Source organism: Pleurodeles waltl, chromosome 2_2 (genome assembly GCF_031143425.1).
Source record: "Pleurodeles waltl isolate 20211129_DDA chromosome 2_2, aPleWal1.hap1.20221129, whole genome shotgun sequence".
Taxonomy (NCBI): domain Eukaryota; kingdom Metazoa; phylum Chordata; class Amphibia; order Caudata; family Salamandridae; genus Pleurodeles; species Pleurodeles waltl.
In genome coordinates, this window is record NC_090439.1 from 1119843422 (window position 1) to 1119862552 (window position 19131).

General features: G+C 48.4%; 1 protein-coding gene across 1 annotated transcript; it reads right to left on the reverse strand.

The window, feature by feature from the left end:
- Positions 1 to 11113: 11113 nt before the first annotated feature.
- LOC138282907 (histone H2A.J-like) lies at positions 11114 to 15720 on the reverse strand. Its single transcript, XM_069220923.1, has 2 exons — positions 15276 to 15720; positions 11114 to 12026 (listed from the first exon to the last, which is right to left on the reverse strand). Exons 1-2 carry the CDS (start codon positions 15671 to 15673, stop codon positions 12023 to 12025), a joined length of 402 nt encoding a protein of 133 aa, XP_069077024.1. The 5' UTR covers positions 15674 to 15720; the 3' UTR covers positions 11114 to 12022.
- Positions 15721 to 19131: the final 3411 nt, after the last annotated feature.

A 19131-nucleotide genomic window follows, 5' to 3' on the forward strand; every position in this document is an offset into this window, starting at 1 on the left:
CATAAATAAGAGTGAACTGGAGTAGAGTGAAGTAAAGTAACATGAACTAGCATAGAGAAAGTTGGGTAGAGTGTTGTTGAGCATAGTACATTGTTGAATAGTGGAGTGGCTGTGCAGTGGCGTTGAGTAGAGTATCGTAGATTGAAGTGGCATAGAGTGGTGTGGAGTGGCATAGAGTGGAGTAAAGTGGAATGGAGTGGTGTACAGGGAGTTGTGTAGGGAGTTACAGAGTGGAGAAAGTGTTAGAGTTTAATGGAATAGAGTGTCAGAGTCTAGTATCATGGAGTGTAATGTCAGAGTGAAGTGTCATAGAGTGGAGTTGGGTGGTCTAGAGTGAAATGGCATAGAGTGCAGTGGTGCAAAGTAGATTGGCGTAGAGTGTGGTGGTATAGAGTGCGTTGGTTTTGAGTAAAGTGGTGTAGAGTGCACTGACAAAGACAGCACTGGTTTAGCGTACAGTGCAGTAGCGTAGAGTGGTGAAGAGTAGAGGGGAGCAGAGTGGAGTGGCACTGCATAGATTGCAGTTGTTCAGAGTGCTGTGTCATAGAGTGATGCGGTGCATGGTAGAGTGGAGTGGTGCAAGGTAGAGTAGACTGGTGTAGAGTGCAGTGATGCAGAGTAGATTGGCATAGTGTAGTGGCATATAGTACTTTGGTGTAGAGTGCAGTAGAGTGGCATATAGTTGAGTGGTGCAGAGTAGAGTGCAGTGGTGCAGAGTAGAGAGGAGTATAGTTCAGTGGCAGAGTGCAGTGTTGCAGAGTAGAGTGTCATAAAGGGCAGTGGTGTAGAGTAGAGTGTCATAGAATGCATTGGTGTAGAGTAGAGTGGCATAGAGTGCATTAGTGTAGAGTGCAGTCATGTAGAGTGATACAGAGTAGAGAAGAGTGGCTTAGAGTACAGTGGTGCTGAGTAGAATAGAGTGGCATAGAGTGCAGTGGCATGGAGTAGATTGCTGCAGAGTACAGTATAGTGGTGAAGAGTAGATTGTTGCAGAGTGGAGCATAGTGATGTAGAGTGCAATAGCATAGAGCGGTGCAAAGCAGATTGGAGTGGCGCAGGGTACATTGGAGTGGTGCAGGGTAGATTAGACTGGCATAGCATAGAGTGGAGTTGCGTAGATTATAGTTGCATAGAGGAGATGATTTCAAAGTAGAGTGAAGGGCCTACAGTGGAGTAGTGTAGAGTATAGTAGATTAGAGTGCAGTGGTGCAGAAAAGAGTGCAGTGGGACAGAGTACAGTGTCATTGAATGCATGCAGTGGTGCAGAGTAGAGTGGCGTGGAGTTCAGTGGCAGAGTGCAATGTTGCAGATTAGAGGGTCACAGAGTACAGTGGTGTATTGTAGAGTGGCATAGAGTGCAGTCGCCAAGAGTGCTGTGGCGCAGAGTACAGTGGCATTGAAAGCAGTGGAATAGAGTGCTGCGGTGCAGAGTAGATTGGCATAGAGTGCAGTGGCATAGAGTGCATTGGATTTGAGTAAAGTGGTGAAGAGTGTAGGGGTGTATTGTGCAATGGTTAGAGTAGAATAGCATAGATTGCAGTGGCGTAGTGTAGAGTGCTGCAGAGTAGAGTGGTGTAGAGTAGAGTGGTACAGCATAGATTGCAGTGGCGTACAGTAGCACAGAGTGGAGAAAAGTGGTGTAGGGTGCAGTGGCATAGGGTAGATTGTTTCAGAGTACAGTGAAGAAAAGATAGAGAAAAGATAATATACTTCAATATGCTGAAGTATGTAACGATAACAACATAAATAATAACGCTAGACATAACGGCCCAAAATGAAATATGGCTTCTCCCTGTTAGCCACTCTATAATCAAGCCCTTCATTACCTAGATAACAAAACATTAAACATAAATGTTAGAAAAATATACCCTTCTAATAGCTAAATTGTTGTGTGAAAAGGTAAAATCTGGGCCCAATCTTGACTTCACTGTTTCACCAACTGGTGTGATCCTAGGCAAATACAAACATTGTGTTTCACAGAGTCTCCTTTCTAGCCTGCAGGTGTCTGGCTGAGTGGGACTCTGTTATCTCTTTAGATCTTGCTCAATGTCTTGCAGCTCCTCTTGAAGGCCTCCTGCAGTCTCCTCTTCAAGGCAGCAGGTGATGCAGACAGTAATCATCCAAAACTCTTTTCTCCTCCTCGTGCCCTTTGTTCTTATGAGCACCCTTAATGCCCACAGGTGTGAACAGGACAAACAAAAGAGCAGAGGGTGCAGGGGGCCTCCTGACTCACCTTCATTCTGTTACCATCAGATTGGAGGATGGTCGGTACAGGGCTGTTATAAGTAGCGCTTTTGTGTGCTACTGGCCCTCTGAATAATAGATGTGAGAGGGGAAATTGTGTGCCCTTGTCCCCCCCACCTTCGTCCACCGTGTCCCCCACCCTCAAAAATCTGGGGGGGATACATCCCCCGCATCCCCCACACTTCCTACGCCCATGGTTGTCCATGTCATTGGTATGAAACTAGTTGGGATTACATTCAGTGGAGTAAATGGTCCCTTGCTTAGTGAAAGTATTTACAAGCAGCTCCAATACAGCCTACAAATCGATAATTACATACTAGGCTAGGGCGTTCTAGAGGCCAGAGGTGGGCTAAGCATCGCTCTTTTGCCTTATGGGCCATATGGAGGTTTACAAGGAGAGGACAGACTAACAGTATCTAAAGTCAATGGAGGATGTGATGATTACCCTGAGACAGAATACGATGACTGACTGGTGCTACCTATAGCAAACTAACAGTCCTGATGATAACCCTGGATAGATTGATCTACATAAATGGGGTTGAAATGTCAACATTTTGAGTGTGGATTTCATTGGAGAGACTAAAAAGTGACTTCTGGACCTCTGGAGTATGAGTCCGCTTCTAGAAGATCGCAGAAAATTTATGTTTTAATTACATCTTGTATATAATGTACAGACCACATTTGCACACATGTTTTTCACTACTTTCACTTTCACTGCGCCGTCACTATAGGCACCGTAATGATTGAATGACTGTTTTTTAGTAAGGAAATATGCACCTACTATATAATAAAATATGAATTGTTGACAAAATGTGCACGTTTGAAGATTGTTTAAAAATTGTTTCCCAGGAAGACAAGGGTTTTGCTTCCCCCTGTAGGACCATTGTTCAATTGCTTATTTAACTACCCAGGTTCTAGGGTTATGGGGTATGCCTCATTTTCTCTAAATACATACCAAACATCAGCAGAGCAGGCCTAGGATGGGCAGCGAGAGCAGGCCTTTTAGTAGCCCAGGTTGCATGTGCATGAAGTGTGAACACCTTCATGAAACACTAATAGGCATTGTGAGAAATGTACACTGCCTTTAGACTTATCTCCAGGGCTCACACTTCTCATTATGAACATTCACACACAAACGGAACTCACTCTCAAACCTCAAAGCAACTTAGTTCACATAAAAGTCATATGTTGCATGAAAAAAAATATAGAAACAACATATGGAAGAAAAAAAAATACACAGGGAATGAGAGAATGCAAGGAGGTTAAAATGTTAAGTAAACAGGGACTGCATAGCTGTTATGGATTACCTCAAGTTTTTTTACAGTCATTGTTGGGAATCCGAGCATTGATTTTGCTTGTAAAGGAAATGAATTTTGGTCCTGATAGGGACCCATCCCAAAATGTTTAATAACTGCCACATTGGTGACCTTGCAGGATCCGACTCGCTTAAAACCCTGCAGTTGGCACAGATGTGAAGTGTCGGTCAGGGCCCAGTCAGACTCACCCTGCTTGTGCATCACAAACATCTTCGCAAGTCACTCTGCAATCTCAGGTCCAGATTTAGAGGTGGGAAAGCTATTGAAAACCCAAGGCAAATTCCTGGCTCAGCTCAAGGTCCTCTTTGATCCTCAAACCCAAAACGAAAGAAGCTCTCATTTGCCGTTTCGCTGCCCCAACTTTCTAACCTCATATACCAAAAATTTACCTCAAAATTTATTTTGATGTAAAATAAATTAAAGAAAGAGATAGCCGTCTAGTAGCTAAACTGCATAATGTGAAAATCTTGGGTTGGCCCCCGGCTTCCCTACTTGAGCAGATTTTGTGATCCTAGGCAAATATTGTATTTCACTGAACCTCCTTTTTCTTTATTATCACAAATCAAAGTACCTTCAAATGGATGAGTTCAAGAAGTGAGCTGTACAAAAACCTCTTATGTGTAACAGACTACAATATTGCTCAATCTCAAATAGGAATCTATGCCACATATGCAGTACACATGACAGCTGCCTTGCCTTCCATTTCAGTAGTGGCATTGTCAACAGGACGGGAGAAGGCATGACACATTCTAAGTTTATGTTTTTAAATTGTTACTTTTAATAAATGCCTCTCAACGCGGTGATGTAATCTGAAGTACTAAGGTGAGAAGCATCTGCATAAGGAAGCAGAGGAGCCGCCGCTGAGCAGTACTCTTCTCCACAGCCTGGTTGAGCACCACTGTTTCGCTTTGCCACTCCTATTTCCTTGCTTCTTATTCAATGGTTTTGCTTCCAGTTTTTGTGCTTGTCCCTCCCTTAGAGTTTTTCTTAACATTAAAGTATGTGTTTCCGGCTCTCTCCCTCGTCTGTTACTTCCCCACCATATACCAACCGTTCAGTGCGGCTCTCCCCCTCATGCACTACTCACTCATATGCTCCTCCCCCACCCACCCAATCCATACAGCATCATGTTGCTCTCTATCTTGTGTGCTGCTTTTTACGTTACTCCTTTCCCATCCACATTTGTTTTTATTTAATCTTCCTCCTCTCTACAACCTCATCTATTGATCTCCCTCACCCCTTAATTTTTTTTTACACATTTCTTTGAGGACTCGGTTGATCCCATTTGCTGCTGGGACAATTCGATTGTTGAAATGAGCTTTGGCGCAGTTGAAAAGTACTTTTTTATTTACCCGTCCAAATCCCTGTTCACCATCTTGAATCTGCAAATAACAAACAAAATGGTGCCTGTGTAGCGCACGCATATGTGGTGATGAAAGCATGTGAAAGTCATCACGCATGTGTGCCTACTGAATTACAGGGCACCAGTAACATGATGAATACGCATAATGTACACATCACAATGCATTTTCTTTTCTGCAATGCCGTACGCCATACAAAAAATGCATTTTGCCAATGGTGCATACCATCAGCAAGGAGCATAGACAAATATTTGCTTCTTTCTCTTCATTATCATGCTGATTCTTCCCAAGCCCCTGCTTTTCAAAGCCCGTGCATTATATGTGTGTGCGCAAAGCTAAACACCTTGGCAGCATTCTTGTGGTTCACAAGCCACGGCATAAAGACAAAGGGGCGTGCAATGGTGTGCACGTCGTGAATGCAATTGTGTGCTGCAGGCGCCAATGTGTTTAAAGTAAATAACTACGTAGTGTATCCTGCAGCACATTCATGGAGGATGGGAATATGAAAATCCACATAAGTGGGGGAGAGACACAGAAGGTAGTTGGAGCAAAACCAAATAAAGGAAAAATGGAGAAAGGGAGCGGAGGAAAAACAAAAACAAAAAAATGAAATCCCTGGAAAGTGGTTAACATAACAAAAGAGAAACTGCAGAAGACAAAGAAACTGGAGAAAGCAAGGTGGTGCAAGTGGAAGGAAGAAGAAGAAAGGCTGGAAAGAGGGCTGATAAAGGAGAAGTAGCTGGAGAACTAGATACAATCTGAGGAGAGGAGGAGGAAAGTGAAAGAGTCATACTGAAGTAGAATGAGAGACCGCAGAAGACACTGCAGAAAGAGAGAATGGAAAGTGACTGGATTAAGGGGGTGTAAGTGAGACTGGAGGGAAGTGGTAAAGAGGCAGCGGAGTGCAGAACAAAAAGGCACATACAGCAGAAATGGGAGATTCAGATTGAGTGAAACACTGGAAAGAGGAAAAGAAACTGTAAATAAGTATTTGCTCCTCTGCCTGCCTCGTATTTACTCTCAATCAAGAGTAAATACAAGGAGGGCAGAAAGCAGAGGAGCAAACTATTCTGGTGTGGAAAGAATAATGAGGGAAAAGGAAAAAGTGAAAGTGGGCAGTTGGGAGCCAATGGAGAGGACGAAGTGTATGAGAGAAACAGAAAACAGAAAAGGACATCAGTAACCATGTGAAATACGTGAAGGGAAAACCAAGCGATGCTGAGAATAGAGAAGAGGGGAAATCAGAGAAAAAAAAAAAAAGGTTTGGAGAGCACTGTTGAAAAAGAGGAGGAAGGAGACGGCAACAAAGAGGGTGTGAAAGACAACAAAAATAAAAGATAAGAATGCAGACAACTGTAGAGTCGGCCAAAAGAACCATGCAACCCTCAGGTAAGTTGATGTTCAACACGCTTTATTCAATCAACACTCTTCCATTTTCTGACCTGCCTACTCGGGTCCTTCCTTTTATGGCCCCCACCTGTGACGTATTTCCCAGCCGGCGGCACAGGGAGAAACTAGAGGGGGGATCAGGACCTTCCCTGCTGCGGACACACACGGAAATGGTGCCGTCTACCAATGACGACATCCTTCCCCCCCTAAAAGGACAACAAATATGGTGAACATCACCTACAAACTTCAACATAACTTGGCCCCACAGATATAGGCAAAATGGTTAACGGCATTACAAAGTCAGCGTACCACCTGGAGGGGTCAGGGTTCAACCACAAGTGATAGGGTCCGTCCCCTGCTCTCCCAGATGATCCACGGGCGGCTCTACTCCAAGCTGGGACTTGGATGGGCAGCACACTGGATGCAGGTGCTTCTGGGAGGGCTAATGAATCCGTCAGGGTCGAAGCTTCAGGGACACAGCCTCTGGTAGCCGAGCCACTCGGGGAGAGACTCGCCGGGGGTGATCATCCCACGGGCCATCACTTAGAAGGGGCTCCTTCCTGGAAACACAGTTCGGCACTCTCTTAAACTGGGATATATTTCTCGTGACATCACCACCCTTCTACACTATCACTGTGATGCCTTTTACTCCAACAACTTTCCAGGGGTCTTTCTTGAAGGGCAGCCAGAACTTGCTGCCTGAATGGCGATCTTTTACCAACACTTGGTCGCCCACTTGAATACCACTTTGTTTGGCTTTCCTCCTCTTTGATGCGTAGTCACTGTTACTGCTCAGCAGGCCTCTGAGCAGTTTACAGGATTGGGATGGGCGGCCCATGCAGGATGATGGGGGTATCAAATCTGTCACAGCCCACCCAAAACACAGCTGCCTCGGCCCGACCCCTGTCATTGCATGAGGGGAGAAGCGGGGGGGGGGGGGGGTTTACTTGGTACTCGCGCAGGAAACTGTAAATAGTTTGTTTCACACCTCGGATCTCTGAAACTGTTTGGATAGCGCCGCAGGGTGTCCTAACAAAACGCTCCATTTCTCCATTGGCTTGGGGCCACCGGGGTGTTATGCGTCGATGCTTGACATTCTGGGTTTGCAGAAACTCAGTCCATTCATGGCTATTTAACAGGGGCCCTTTGTCTCTGTGAATCTCCTCAAACAGGCCGTGGGTAGCCATTACTTTCTCCATCTTTGGGATGACATTGGCCGCCGCGGTTGTCTTGACAATTTCAAACTCTGGGTAGCAGGAGTAGTCTTCCATGACTATCAGCATATAGGGCCCATATGGGAGGCTCCCGAAATCTGTGCTGATATGCTGCCATGGAGCTGCAGGACCATCTTCAGTGGCGACAGGTGCCAGTGGATCAGGCTGCCCGCTCACTTGGCAGATTGTGCAGCTCCTCACAACTTCCTTTACCTGCTAGTCAAGGCCCCGGGAACCACACCTTGCTCCGGAGTCTGCTCTTTGATTTTACAATCCCCTGGTGGGTTCTGTGGGCGAGTGCGGCTGCCGAGACCTGAGGCTTGCGGGGAGGACAAGGCAAGGGCCTCTCAAAGACAACTATCTTCACTGACAAAGTTCTTGCCGGGCATGGTAGAAGGCCATGAGGGTGGACCTCGCTTCTGGGGTGCAAAAAGTCACCAGGCGCTGTAACGGCTGTCAGTCACCTGACCGGATGGCCTCAACAGCCAGTAGTAGGCAATCATCCAGGCAAGTTGCCTCTATCACTTCCATGAGGGGTCTAGGGAGTGGTCTGGCCCAGTCGTATTGGGCTTCTCGGGTCTCATGTGGCGTGGCCAGGGGCGCCCGTCTTGACAAGAGGTCAGCTGGATTGCGCATCCCAGGTTGATATTCTACAATGAAGTCGAACTCTTGCAGTTGAAGAATCCACTTTTCTATCCTCGGGTGGCTTGGAGGATGATCCCTTGAAAAGTGGGAGGATCGGTTTGTGGTCAGTAAGGACTGTGAAGGGTTTCCCCATACAGGTACAGACGGAAGTGCCTGTAGCCCCAGTGGATGGCTACAGACTCCCTTACAATTTGGGAGTACCACTGTTCGGTGGGCATCAAGGTTCTGCTGGCATATGCCATGTGTGCCCATTCACCACGGTCCTATTTTTGGGCTAGCACCGCATCAAGTCCAATGGGGCTGGTGTCAACGACCAGCTGAGATTCCTACTGTGGATCGAAGTACACAAGTGTGGTGCTGGCAGAGAGTGCTTCCTTGGTGTTGCGGAAGGTTCACTCTTGATCGTTTCCCCATACCCAGTGGCAATTGGCTTCAGTCAGATCTCGCAATGGGCCAATAAGGTCTGACAAGTTCTTCATGAACCACCCACAGTAATTAACCATGCCTAGGAAACTTCCCAACCCCTACACTGAGGTTGGGGTCAGGGCCTCCTGAATGTCTTTCATCTTGGTAGGGTCAGGGCCAATTCCTTTCTCTGAGAATCGGTACTCAAAGAAACTGATGTATCTCCTCGGGAACTCGCATTTGTCTCGATGCTATCCCATACCCTTTTAGCCTGGTGAAAACCATTCGTAGGCGAGTGAGATGGTCTTTCAAAGGATGTCACCACGGATGTTTAGGACTCAGAATTTACTTTGCACGACCCCCTTGGATAGTGTATTGAAATACCTCTGCCGCACTGGAGATACCAAAGTTCAAACAGGTGTACCTTCATAGGCCGGTGTGTCAGGGTGCAACGGAATCTGGTGATAGTCGATCTGAGGTCCATTTTTAAAAAACACTTCGAACCCGACAACTCGCCAATTATATCATAGATTGTCAGGGTTAGATGTCTCTCCCATTTGATGGCTCTATCTGGCACGCGCATATCTACGCAGATGTGCACTGCGTTAGGCTGCTTCGGCTCCTTGACGACTATCAGAGACACCCACGGAGTTGGCCCTTACACCTTCTCGATTACCCCAGTTTCTTCTAAGCTCTGCAGTTCCTTTTCCACCTTCAGGTGACGGTGGAAAACAATCCTTATGTGTCTCAGCGCAACAGATTTGTCCATGTGCCTTCGAAGAGGTCGGCAAATTCTTGAACCAGGTTTTCCAGGTCATTTGCGTGGACACAATGCAAATTGGATGAGGCTCAAGCTTTGCGTGGTCTGGCAGCCCAGCAGGAATCCGGACCCTTCTTGTGACATATCTTTGTAGTTGTACAGGTGGACTCACAAGAGACGTTTGTCATGAAAACGCCAGTCATCTGTAATGGCTTGGTGTTCCCAAAAGCAAACACCTGCAGTTTGGTTGGCTGAAGGCTGGGTGGGTCCCGGCAGGGGCTTGTACACTGCAGCGGCCACAAGATTCATTCAGGCTCCTGTGTCGTTCAGAGCTGGTATAGGGTATCCATTCACCATCACTTGGCATGTGGGTAGTTTATGTTGATGAGCACGGGCAGAGCTCAGTCTTCAACGCATGAGACCATTTTGTGGTCATCATCCATGTTGCTATCTGAAGATGAGGTGGAGGGAGTGGCAATGGCCCTTACTAGCTTTTAAGGACCAGATGGCACTGCTCGGGGTGTCGTGCGGCATACTTTAGAGAAGTGGTTTAACTTTCCGCAAGCGCTGCATGTTTTTCCTTTCGCAGGACATTCACCTGGGTGGGGTAGTGGGCCTCCACAACAATGCCACATTCACAGTTCTTTGTTTTCGGTCTGGGTCGTTCAGTCTTGGGTTTGGTGGACTCCTTGAGAACCGCGTTAACCGGTTCAAACGCGATCACGTGGGCTGGTGCTTGTTCCATACACACCGGTCGGGCTTTGGGCAGTTATTTCGACCGCCCCAGCGTAAGGATATCCTTCATGCTCATGTAGGATGCGCTCGCACAGCCTGGAGGACGCGCACCCCTGGATGAACTGGGCCCTTACTTCATCATCTTTGTCTGGCAGCATGCAGGTGCTAGCCAGCTCTCTTAACTGAGTGTAGAAAACATCAACGGACTCCGGCTCATCTGTCTTTTGACAGGCTTGTCGTAGCAGGAACCTTTCATAGTCAGGATTGGCAGGGGGGGGGGGGGGGGGGGTCGAAGTGGGCTGCAATGGTGTTCTTCATCATGGTGTACGTGCGAGGTGTCGCTTCATTGACCATTTTGGCAATCTTATGGATATTTGCACCTCCTAGGTGTAGTGGGTATTTTCTTTCCTCTGCCACCCCAATGGCTTCAAAGTAGGTTTTGAGGCGTTCATCCCAGGCTTTCCAACGGGCAGCTTGCGTGGGCAGGGCTCCTGTTACCACAAAGGTCTCTATGGCGGGTATGCTGGCAATTCCGGATGGCAGTTGGTAGGTGGTGGCAGCAAACCTGGCTGTACATAGTCCGGGAGTATTGTAGTGCGGTTTAACATCTCACTGCTGCAGCTCCTTTGTAGGGTCATGAAAGTTTCTGTCCCTTTGGCGCCAACATGAATATTTCCTTTAATTAATTCCTATTTTATTTTTTTTGTTTCCAAAATCCCTGAATGAGGTGAATCTGCTGATAAGAATTGCAGAGCAGATTTCTCACCTCATCATGCAGCAGCCAGGTGGCCTCAGGCGTGGCCGTGTGCCGAACAGATCGAGGAGCGAGATGTGGGCAATGAAGTGCTGCTTGGAGGGCTCAGATGCAGGAGAGCGCCAAGGCAGCAAGCAGAATCCTGCTGAAAACGGAGGGGCAAGGCTGTTGTGCGCTCCGCGGAGGTTACCACGTTGGAGCACTAGGGAGGCAGATCAGAGAGAGCACACGGCCCCCCCCTCATTACCAGTGTAAAGTCAGCCAAAAGAACCATGCAACACTCAGGTAAGTTGATGTTCAACACGCTTTATTCACTCAACGATCTCCTCTTTTTTTTTGACCCACCTACTGGGGTCCTTCCTTTTATGCCCCCACCTGTGATGTATTCCCCGGCTGGTGGCACAGGGAAAAACTAAAGGGGGATCAGGACCTTCCCCCCGTTGACACATAGAAATGGTGCCATCCACTAATAACACTACAACAACTACAACGGTAAGGCAATTGCATTGGAATAACGTGGATGGTTTATAACACACACGATAATACACGGACCCACAGACCCCAAGCATGCCTTCAGGCACCCCCATCAACAGCCAAACCACTACATAGCTTAAATATAAGAAGCTGCCATCGGCCCAGGAATGCCAGCTTGCAAGATTCCAATGTGAAGTTGATCTGTCGACTTACCACGTACTTTATTGCAGGAGAAAAGAAAACTGTTGCCACCCTCTCAATTTGTTACAAAGCGTCATTCATAGACTCATTCATGAGACACTAAATGAAGCCCTCAGGCATGCTGCATGCATGCATAGACATGACCCTAAAGGTCCTGGAGAGAGGCCTTTACAGCTCTCCATAGAATGTGCAAGTATATGCATTACTCAGGAAAATAAAAATACCTTTTCTAAAGTGTAAAGTGCTTTTTAATAATTTTGCGACATTGTCTGCACCTGCATTTAAAGCTCTCTTCAAAGGGTCTGCTCCTGCATAGGCTTTGGTATTAAACCAACATCGCTCTTCGTACTGGTGCTAGGGCTTTGCATTTCCCAGCGGTCAAATGACCCCTAGGGGCCCTTCCCCTCAGTGTGCAGTCTTTAGCCAATGTTCGAGTTCCTGGAGTAGGTCATAATCTTGTGTGAAACTTGAGGACACGGGACACCTGGCCTTGACAGCTCACCTTCCACTCAATGCATGACTTCTTACCTGCAGGAAACAAAACAAATGTTAAAGTGTAAAGTGACTTAGTGTTACTGCCAGTTTCCTTTCAACGTTCTACTGACTGCGTCATCTAATGTCTGAGCACTGATTTTAGCCCTGCATTACTGCTGGTGTTTTGGGTAGTAACCTACCTTCATAGACCTGTGACCCATTGTACATCACACCTCCCATTAACGCAGCTACACGTTTCCGGTGGCACGCCATCAGTGGTCACGTCACACAAACACACAACTCCAGAACACTTCCCTTATAGGGCTGTGGGAGAGAATAGAGAACCCCACATATTGGAGGGAGAGAATGTCATTACCACAACACCAAGCAACAAAATACCTGAAGGAAGATAAGGGTTAACTATTCTTAACTACAGATCTATGTCCCTTAAAAGATACATAGATCACCAAGGTATGCACGTGCGGAGTTAGCTACAGAAATAGGTGGGTAGCTTGGTCAGTAAGATTTTGGGAGGGGTGGATTTTCCAACAATCACTCTGGCATCTAAAATCAAAATACGTTAAACAACAAGCAGGGCACATACGAGCTAAAGGGGCAGTGGAAAGGGAGACGAGTGTGGCTTGGTAGATGTACTGAGATAAAACACAATATTGTGTAAAATAACTAACGTTTTTGAAAACTTTTAAACTAGAGAGGCAAGTGTGTGCGTTTTTGACCACCTGTATTTATGTAAAAGAAATTGTGTGAAATCTGACCCGACAGACACCCTCACCATACCCAACTGGAAACGTCTATAACTACTTTACACACAATACATTTATTAGGGAAGGTAGAACACCCCCAAACAACCCCCCCTAAAGCAACGCCCCTGAATAGAAACGTATCTTTCGATAGGTTGACCCTCGATATTGTGGTCATATTGTGTCCCGTCGATATTCGTAGCCTACACCCCTGATAGGCCACACTGCACCTGGATACTTTGTCCATCCTTAAACAAGCATATACTGTATGCCAATTTTTGCTGTGCTTACATGTGCAGCAGATCACAGTAACACAACAAGAGCACAACATTTGTCCCCTTCACAAAACCAAAAGCTGCACAAACAGGCCAAATCACAGAATCTCCCGCCCCAGCATTCTCACAGAGCACATACACATCAGGAGTAAGAGGCACTCTATAAATACATCTGCACTACAACTGTATTGCATGAATCACACCTGGGTGGGATGGCCTGTGCAAATACTGGAACAGGACAATGCATAAAGCGCTTCTTTGCGGTGCGGTCTGCTTAGACGCTTGGTGGAAGTGTAGTGTGTCTTCTTAGCATCTACCAGCAGTCAGGATCAAGCTATAGAAAAAGCTTGCCAAGCCGTCTCTAGAAGTGAAAGGCTACATATAAAGCGACACCGCATTCCCTGTCTGCCAGGGCTAGACACCCACAGACCCTCAGGCAATCAAGCAACCCTGAAAAAAGGACCACTCGGACCAGAGTCTGCCCTGTTACTGCTCGACACACCATCATTCTCCAGAAACAGCCTCCCACATCCAGATACCCATAGCTTTCATCAACCACAGAAGCAAACTCCAAGCTCCCATCCAGACTGCCAGCCTGTTTGCAAGCTTGTGTTTCTACACAAGCATGTAAGTTCGCACCCACAGACCCCATGCATGCCTTCAGGCACTCCCATCAACAGCCAAACCACTACATAGCTTAAATATAAGAAGCTGCCATCGGGCCAGGAATGCCAGCTTGCAAGATTCCAATGTGAAGTTGATCTGTCGACTTACCACGTACTTTATTGCAGGAGAAAAGAAAACTGTTGCCACCCTCGCAGCTCTGGAATAATTCCTCAGGCGACAGTACCATTAAAGACTGTCTGACCAAGTGAGCCAACCTGGACAACATCTGCCCTCAGCCAAGCAACAGGCTTTTAACCCCTTGGGTGCCATGGACGTAACTGTTACGTCCTCGGCAGCACCGCTCGGGTGCAGAGGACATAACGTTACATTCTGCACGGGGCCCTCGGCGGGGGGGGGGGGGGGGGGGGGGAAGAGCGCTGGCGTTACCTCCTCCCCGAGAGCCTCCCACCCCCTCCCATGGGCAGGGATGGAAGGGGAACTAGCTTCCCCTTCCACCCCAAACCCTAACATCTGATGACGTCTGCGCGCAATTGCATGCTGACCTCATCACAGGCCGCCCCCACCTTCCAGCGCAGATCAGAAGATAAATGCTTTGCATTTCTCTTCCCATCAGGGGCTGGGGCATGCAGAGGCATTAAAGGAAGGGAAAAACCTTTCTTTTGATATCTCTGAGCATTTCTTTGGCCCGATCGTGGAGTTATCAAGCTGCAGAAATGCCCACTAGACACCAGAGATGTTTGTTTTTTATGTTTATAATGAAGGGGAGCTACCCCTTGAGCAAGGGTGACTCCCCTGGGGGCCATTTTTTAAAGGCCCTTCCCTTCCCTCCCCTCCCCCCCGGGGCAGATGGGCCTATTGTAATTAGGCCAATCTGCCCCCATGGGGCGGCAGAAGCCTCTAGACGCCAGGGAGGTATTAAACCGTACAATTACTCTTTACCACCTTATACACCTTCCTAACCCTAAAATTACCTTTACTGCACTATACCATTACCAAACCCTAAACTCTAAAGGTAACCTTACTGTGCCATACCATTACCCACCCCAAAAGTATGTTTCCCCATCTCTTCAGACATATAGTCAATCACTTGTGCAGACCATCAGACATCAGTCAAATGCCCCGAGTTACTGTAAAAGACGAAGAGAGACCCTTGCACACTTACATGCATCCCAGATACCCACCCTACAAGAGGTTCCCAGACGCCATCCATGGAGCAGAGCCTTATAGACAGAGGGTCAATAGACACATGCACAGAGAGGCTCATACTGCTTTAAACTGTGGTGCATTCCCTGAGGTGTCTGTCAGTGACCTATGCATGCCATCAGATACCCACACACTTCAGACACCCATACACGTCATCAGACACCCACACAATGAATCCGACACACTCGTGCCATTAAATTCCCGCACACCATCAGGACGCAGAGCCCTTGAGACATCCAGGCACAGAATCAGATACACACACAACATAGGTTTTGGGAGAATCACGGAAGTCCTATCACCGAAAGAAACCGCTACAATTAAAAACCAGCAGTACCCTCTGCAAAAACATGTCTAAAAAAATAATTTTGGGTGGGGGACTAGGGAGCCGGAAGGGGTCTTCCCGTGTTTAGTAGTTTCTGCAGCCCCGCGCGCTTTACCACAGCTCGTTGCTGTACCCCGCCTTTGGGGCCGGTGCTTTCTTGGGCAGCAGGGCGGCGTGGACGCCGGGCATCACTCCCCCCTCGGCGATGGTGACTCTGCCCAGCAGCTTGTTGAGCTCCTCGTCGTTGCGGATGGCGAGCTGGAGGTGCCTGGGGATGATGCGGGTCTTCTTGTTGTCCCGGGCCGCGTTGCCGGCCAGCTCGAGGATCTCGGCCGTCAGGTACTCCAGGACTGCAGCCAGATAGACGGGGGCACCGGCGCCGACCCGCTCGGCGTAGCTTCCCTTCCGGAGCAGCCGGTTCAGGCGGCCCACGGGGAACTGCAGCCCGGCTCGGGAGGAGCGGGTCCTGGCCTTGGCGCGGGCCTTCCCGCCCTGCTTCCCGCGCCCGGACATAGCCAATCACGCCCAACCCAAAAGTTCTGAAGGAGAAGTAATGACGTCTTAGTAAGGAATGCCAGCCTATAGACTTAGAGGAGCGCTGCGATTGGCTACTAACGGATGACACAACTTCCCATTTGACAGGAGGAGGCAGTCATTTCCACCAATCAAAATCCGTGCTGTCCAAGTTGAAAAAATAAACTTAAAGTAAATGACGTCTCAGTAAAGAATAGCCTATAAAGAAAGACTCCGGGAAATTGGGTTATAACGGGCTGACACGACTTCCCATTGGACAGAAGGAGTTTGGTGTTTCCACCAATCAGAATCCACGCAGCGGATTAGGATGGAGATGGAGGGCGCTTATGGTGACCGATGTCAGCGGGAGCAGCAGCTGCCGCTCCGCGCGCTCGGCTAGGCCGTGTTTTCTTTCTTTCTCATTCATCCCTCAGTGACTGACCCCCGGACCAGCTACCCGACGGATGAGAGGCAGGGAAAGTTTGTCACGATCCCGCCCGTTTAAGTGGCAAACAAATCATCGGCGCGGTGCTGATAACCTTCTTTCAGGCGAAAGGAGCCTTCATACGATTTATGCGTCAAGTAAAATAAAAATGCAAAAAAGTGCACGAATTGAGTGCTTTCGTTTCACGTGCTTAGTACTCGCAGCGCCGGTGCCGTCCAAGCCCGGGGCACATGCTGAAGGCAGATGTGAGCAGCTCGCGAGTGACACGGTCATGGCTCTTAAGAGCATGGGCGCGGTTCAGGGGGTGCATGGGGTTAGACAACCTCCCAGTAATTTGTAGAGTCGGGGCATGTGCGTTCCTCGGACATCACGGTAATAAGCGCTGTCTGAGTTTGCTCTCACGGAGACCCTCAGGCTGCAGGCAGGGGCCAGAATGGATAGGCACAAGTCGGATTTCATTCCAAAATGAGTGTGTGCTGGTATGACCATTGCAGTGGATGGATGACCTCATTGTGGCCCCATGCGCAAGTGTGAACGTCGGGGTAAGCAGCGTGCCAGGTGATGGATCCTGACACAGCTCTGTGCAACAGCGATTTAAAAAGTCAGGTCTCACCCATGTCCGACTGGCCTAGAAGGAATCAGGCAAAGGTCTTGTTCGACAGATCAGTGAGTGGGCCTGTTTTATGGTCAGATGGATCGGTTTTTATTGCTGATTACCCTAATTTCCACACAATTATTGCCTGCACCAAACACAAATCCCTCACACATTGCAAAATACACATACAGCGGGTCTTTACATGTTCAAAACTGTCCTGATTTCTAAATGTAAGCCACTTTTTTAGCTATGTGGTTCGCTAATAGGGCCACTTTTATTTAGGTGCCTGGGCCTTCTTTTTGTCCCAGTCCGACCTTGGTCTCACGTCAGGATCACTATACAAGCAATGGTTTTCTCGCACCCGTGCCTGTAAGAGCAAGTCAGATCTGCGTGCCTGTGATCTTTTGTGGCATCTCAGCTAAGGATATAATCCCGATCTTGCTTAGAGAGAGGTACACTGTGCAAACTGTTAATTATTATCGTAGCCCTTGATGCAGCAGTTTCGTTTAGAAGCATCATAAATAACGTGTATTTCTGGTACTCTGCAGTCATTGTCAGACTAGTCTCTAAAGGCACCGGGGGACATTGCAGGGGTAAATACTGGGTTGCGCGCAATAGGAGTGTTTGGAGAGGGAAAAGTAGCCAGTCTCTTTGTAAGTGCCAGTTTATCCCAAATATCTACAACAGTCTTGGGAGGGGACGGGGATGTTTGGTTATCCACGGTAGCTCTCGTAGTGGCCTACAGGCGACGGCTCTGTCTATATGGAACCAGTGAGACACACTTTCTCTTGCTACCCAATCAATCAATCAATCAATCAGCAGATTTGTAGAGCACGACTAGTGACTAGAGCAGTGGTTCCCAACCTTTTGACTTCTGTGGACCCCCATGTTATCATTACTGGATCCTGGGGACCCCCACTGAATCATTATTGGAATCCGGGGACCCCCCACTGGGTCAGTACTGAAAGCTGGGGACCTAATCTGTTAATCTTATTTAATTTTCTATGCAGTCGCGGACCCCCTGAGGAGGCTTCGGGGACCCCCGGGGGTCCCAGGACCACAGGTTGGGAACCACTGCTCTAGGGTCTCAAGGCGCTGGGGTGGGGAGGTGAGGGGGGCGGCAAGAGAACAGTCGTCGAGGATCAGTTGAAGAGCCAGGTTTTGAGGTCTTTTCTGAATTGTGATAGGGTGGGAGATCTGAGGTGGATGGGGAGGGAGTTCCAGGTCTTGGCGGTGAGGTGTGAGAAGGATCTTCCTCTGGCTGTGGTCTTCTGGATGCGTGGGATGGCGGCGAGGTCGGTGGAGCGTAGCTGTCTGGTGGGGGTGTAGAAGTGGAGTCTGCGGTTCAGGTATTCTGATCCGACATTGTGAAGGGCTTTGTAGGCGTGCGTGAGAAGCTTGAATGTTGGGAGCCAGTGCTGGTCTCTCTGTAGGGCAGAGGTGTAGCTGTGTCTGGTGGGGGTTCTTGATAAGACGGGCGGAGGCGTTCTGCATGCATTGCTGTCTTTTCTGTACCTTGGCAGTGGTTCCGGCGTAGAGTGCGTTGCAGGGCCTGGGTGACTGTTCTTCTGGATTCGGTTGGGATCAATTTGAAGATTTTTTCAAAGCATGCGCATGGTGCGGCAGCAAGCGGAGGAGACTGCGTTGACTTGACGGTTCATTGAGAGTGCTGCGTCCAGTATGAAGCTGAGGTTGCGGGCGTGGTCGATAGGGGCCAAAGTGCTTCCGAGGGCAGTGGGCCACCAAAAGTCGTCCCAGGCGGCGGGGTTGTTACCGATGGCAAGGACTTCTGTTTTGTCAGGATTTAGCTTGAGAGAGCTATCCTTCATCCAGGCAGCGACTGCCTTGATCCCGTTGTGGAGGTTGGCTTTGGCTGTATGCGGGTCGTTGGCGAGGGAGATGACTAGCTGTGTGTCGTTGGCGCATGAGACGATGTTGAGCGCGTGGTGTCTGGCGATGGCTGCTAGTGGGGCCATGTAGAGGTTGAACGAGGCAGGAATGAGTTGTAGATGTGCCGCCAAGTAATATTCTAAAAGGTTGGGGCAAGCTAGGCTTTCCCTATTGCAAGGCTGCATCATGAGGGCATTGCATGTCAGCCGTTTCCCGTTCCATATAAATGCACGGACATCACACTGCAGTTGTGCAATATCATCTTGTGGAATCGGGGTGGGTAGGGTCTTAAACAAATAAAGGGCCGGCAGTAAGATGTGCATTTTAACCACATTCACCCTTCCAAACCCCGAGACAGTAAGGGGTTTCCACTTTCGGAGGTCCTCCAAGATGGCACGTTGAAGGGGTGGGGGCAGTTTGCACTCGTCCAAGTGGCAAGTGTGGGTGTGACGTTTAAACCCAAGTATTTAACTTTATCTGAGCACAATTGAAATGGGGCCACGCTCTGCAGCTGGGGTACTTCAGATG

What these genes read in the sequence shown, in the direction of transcription:
- LOC138282907 (XM_069220923.1), bottom strand. Translation starts at nt 15,673, where the DNA reads ATGTCCGGGCGCGGGAAGCAGGGCGGGAAGGCCCGCGCCAAGGCCAGG.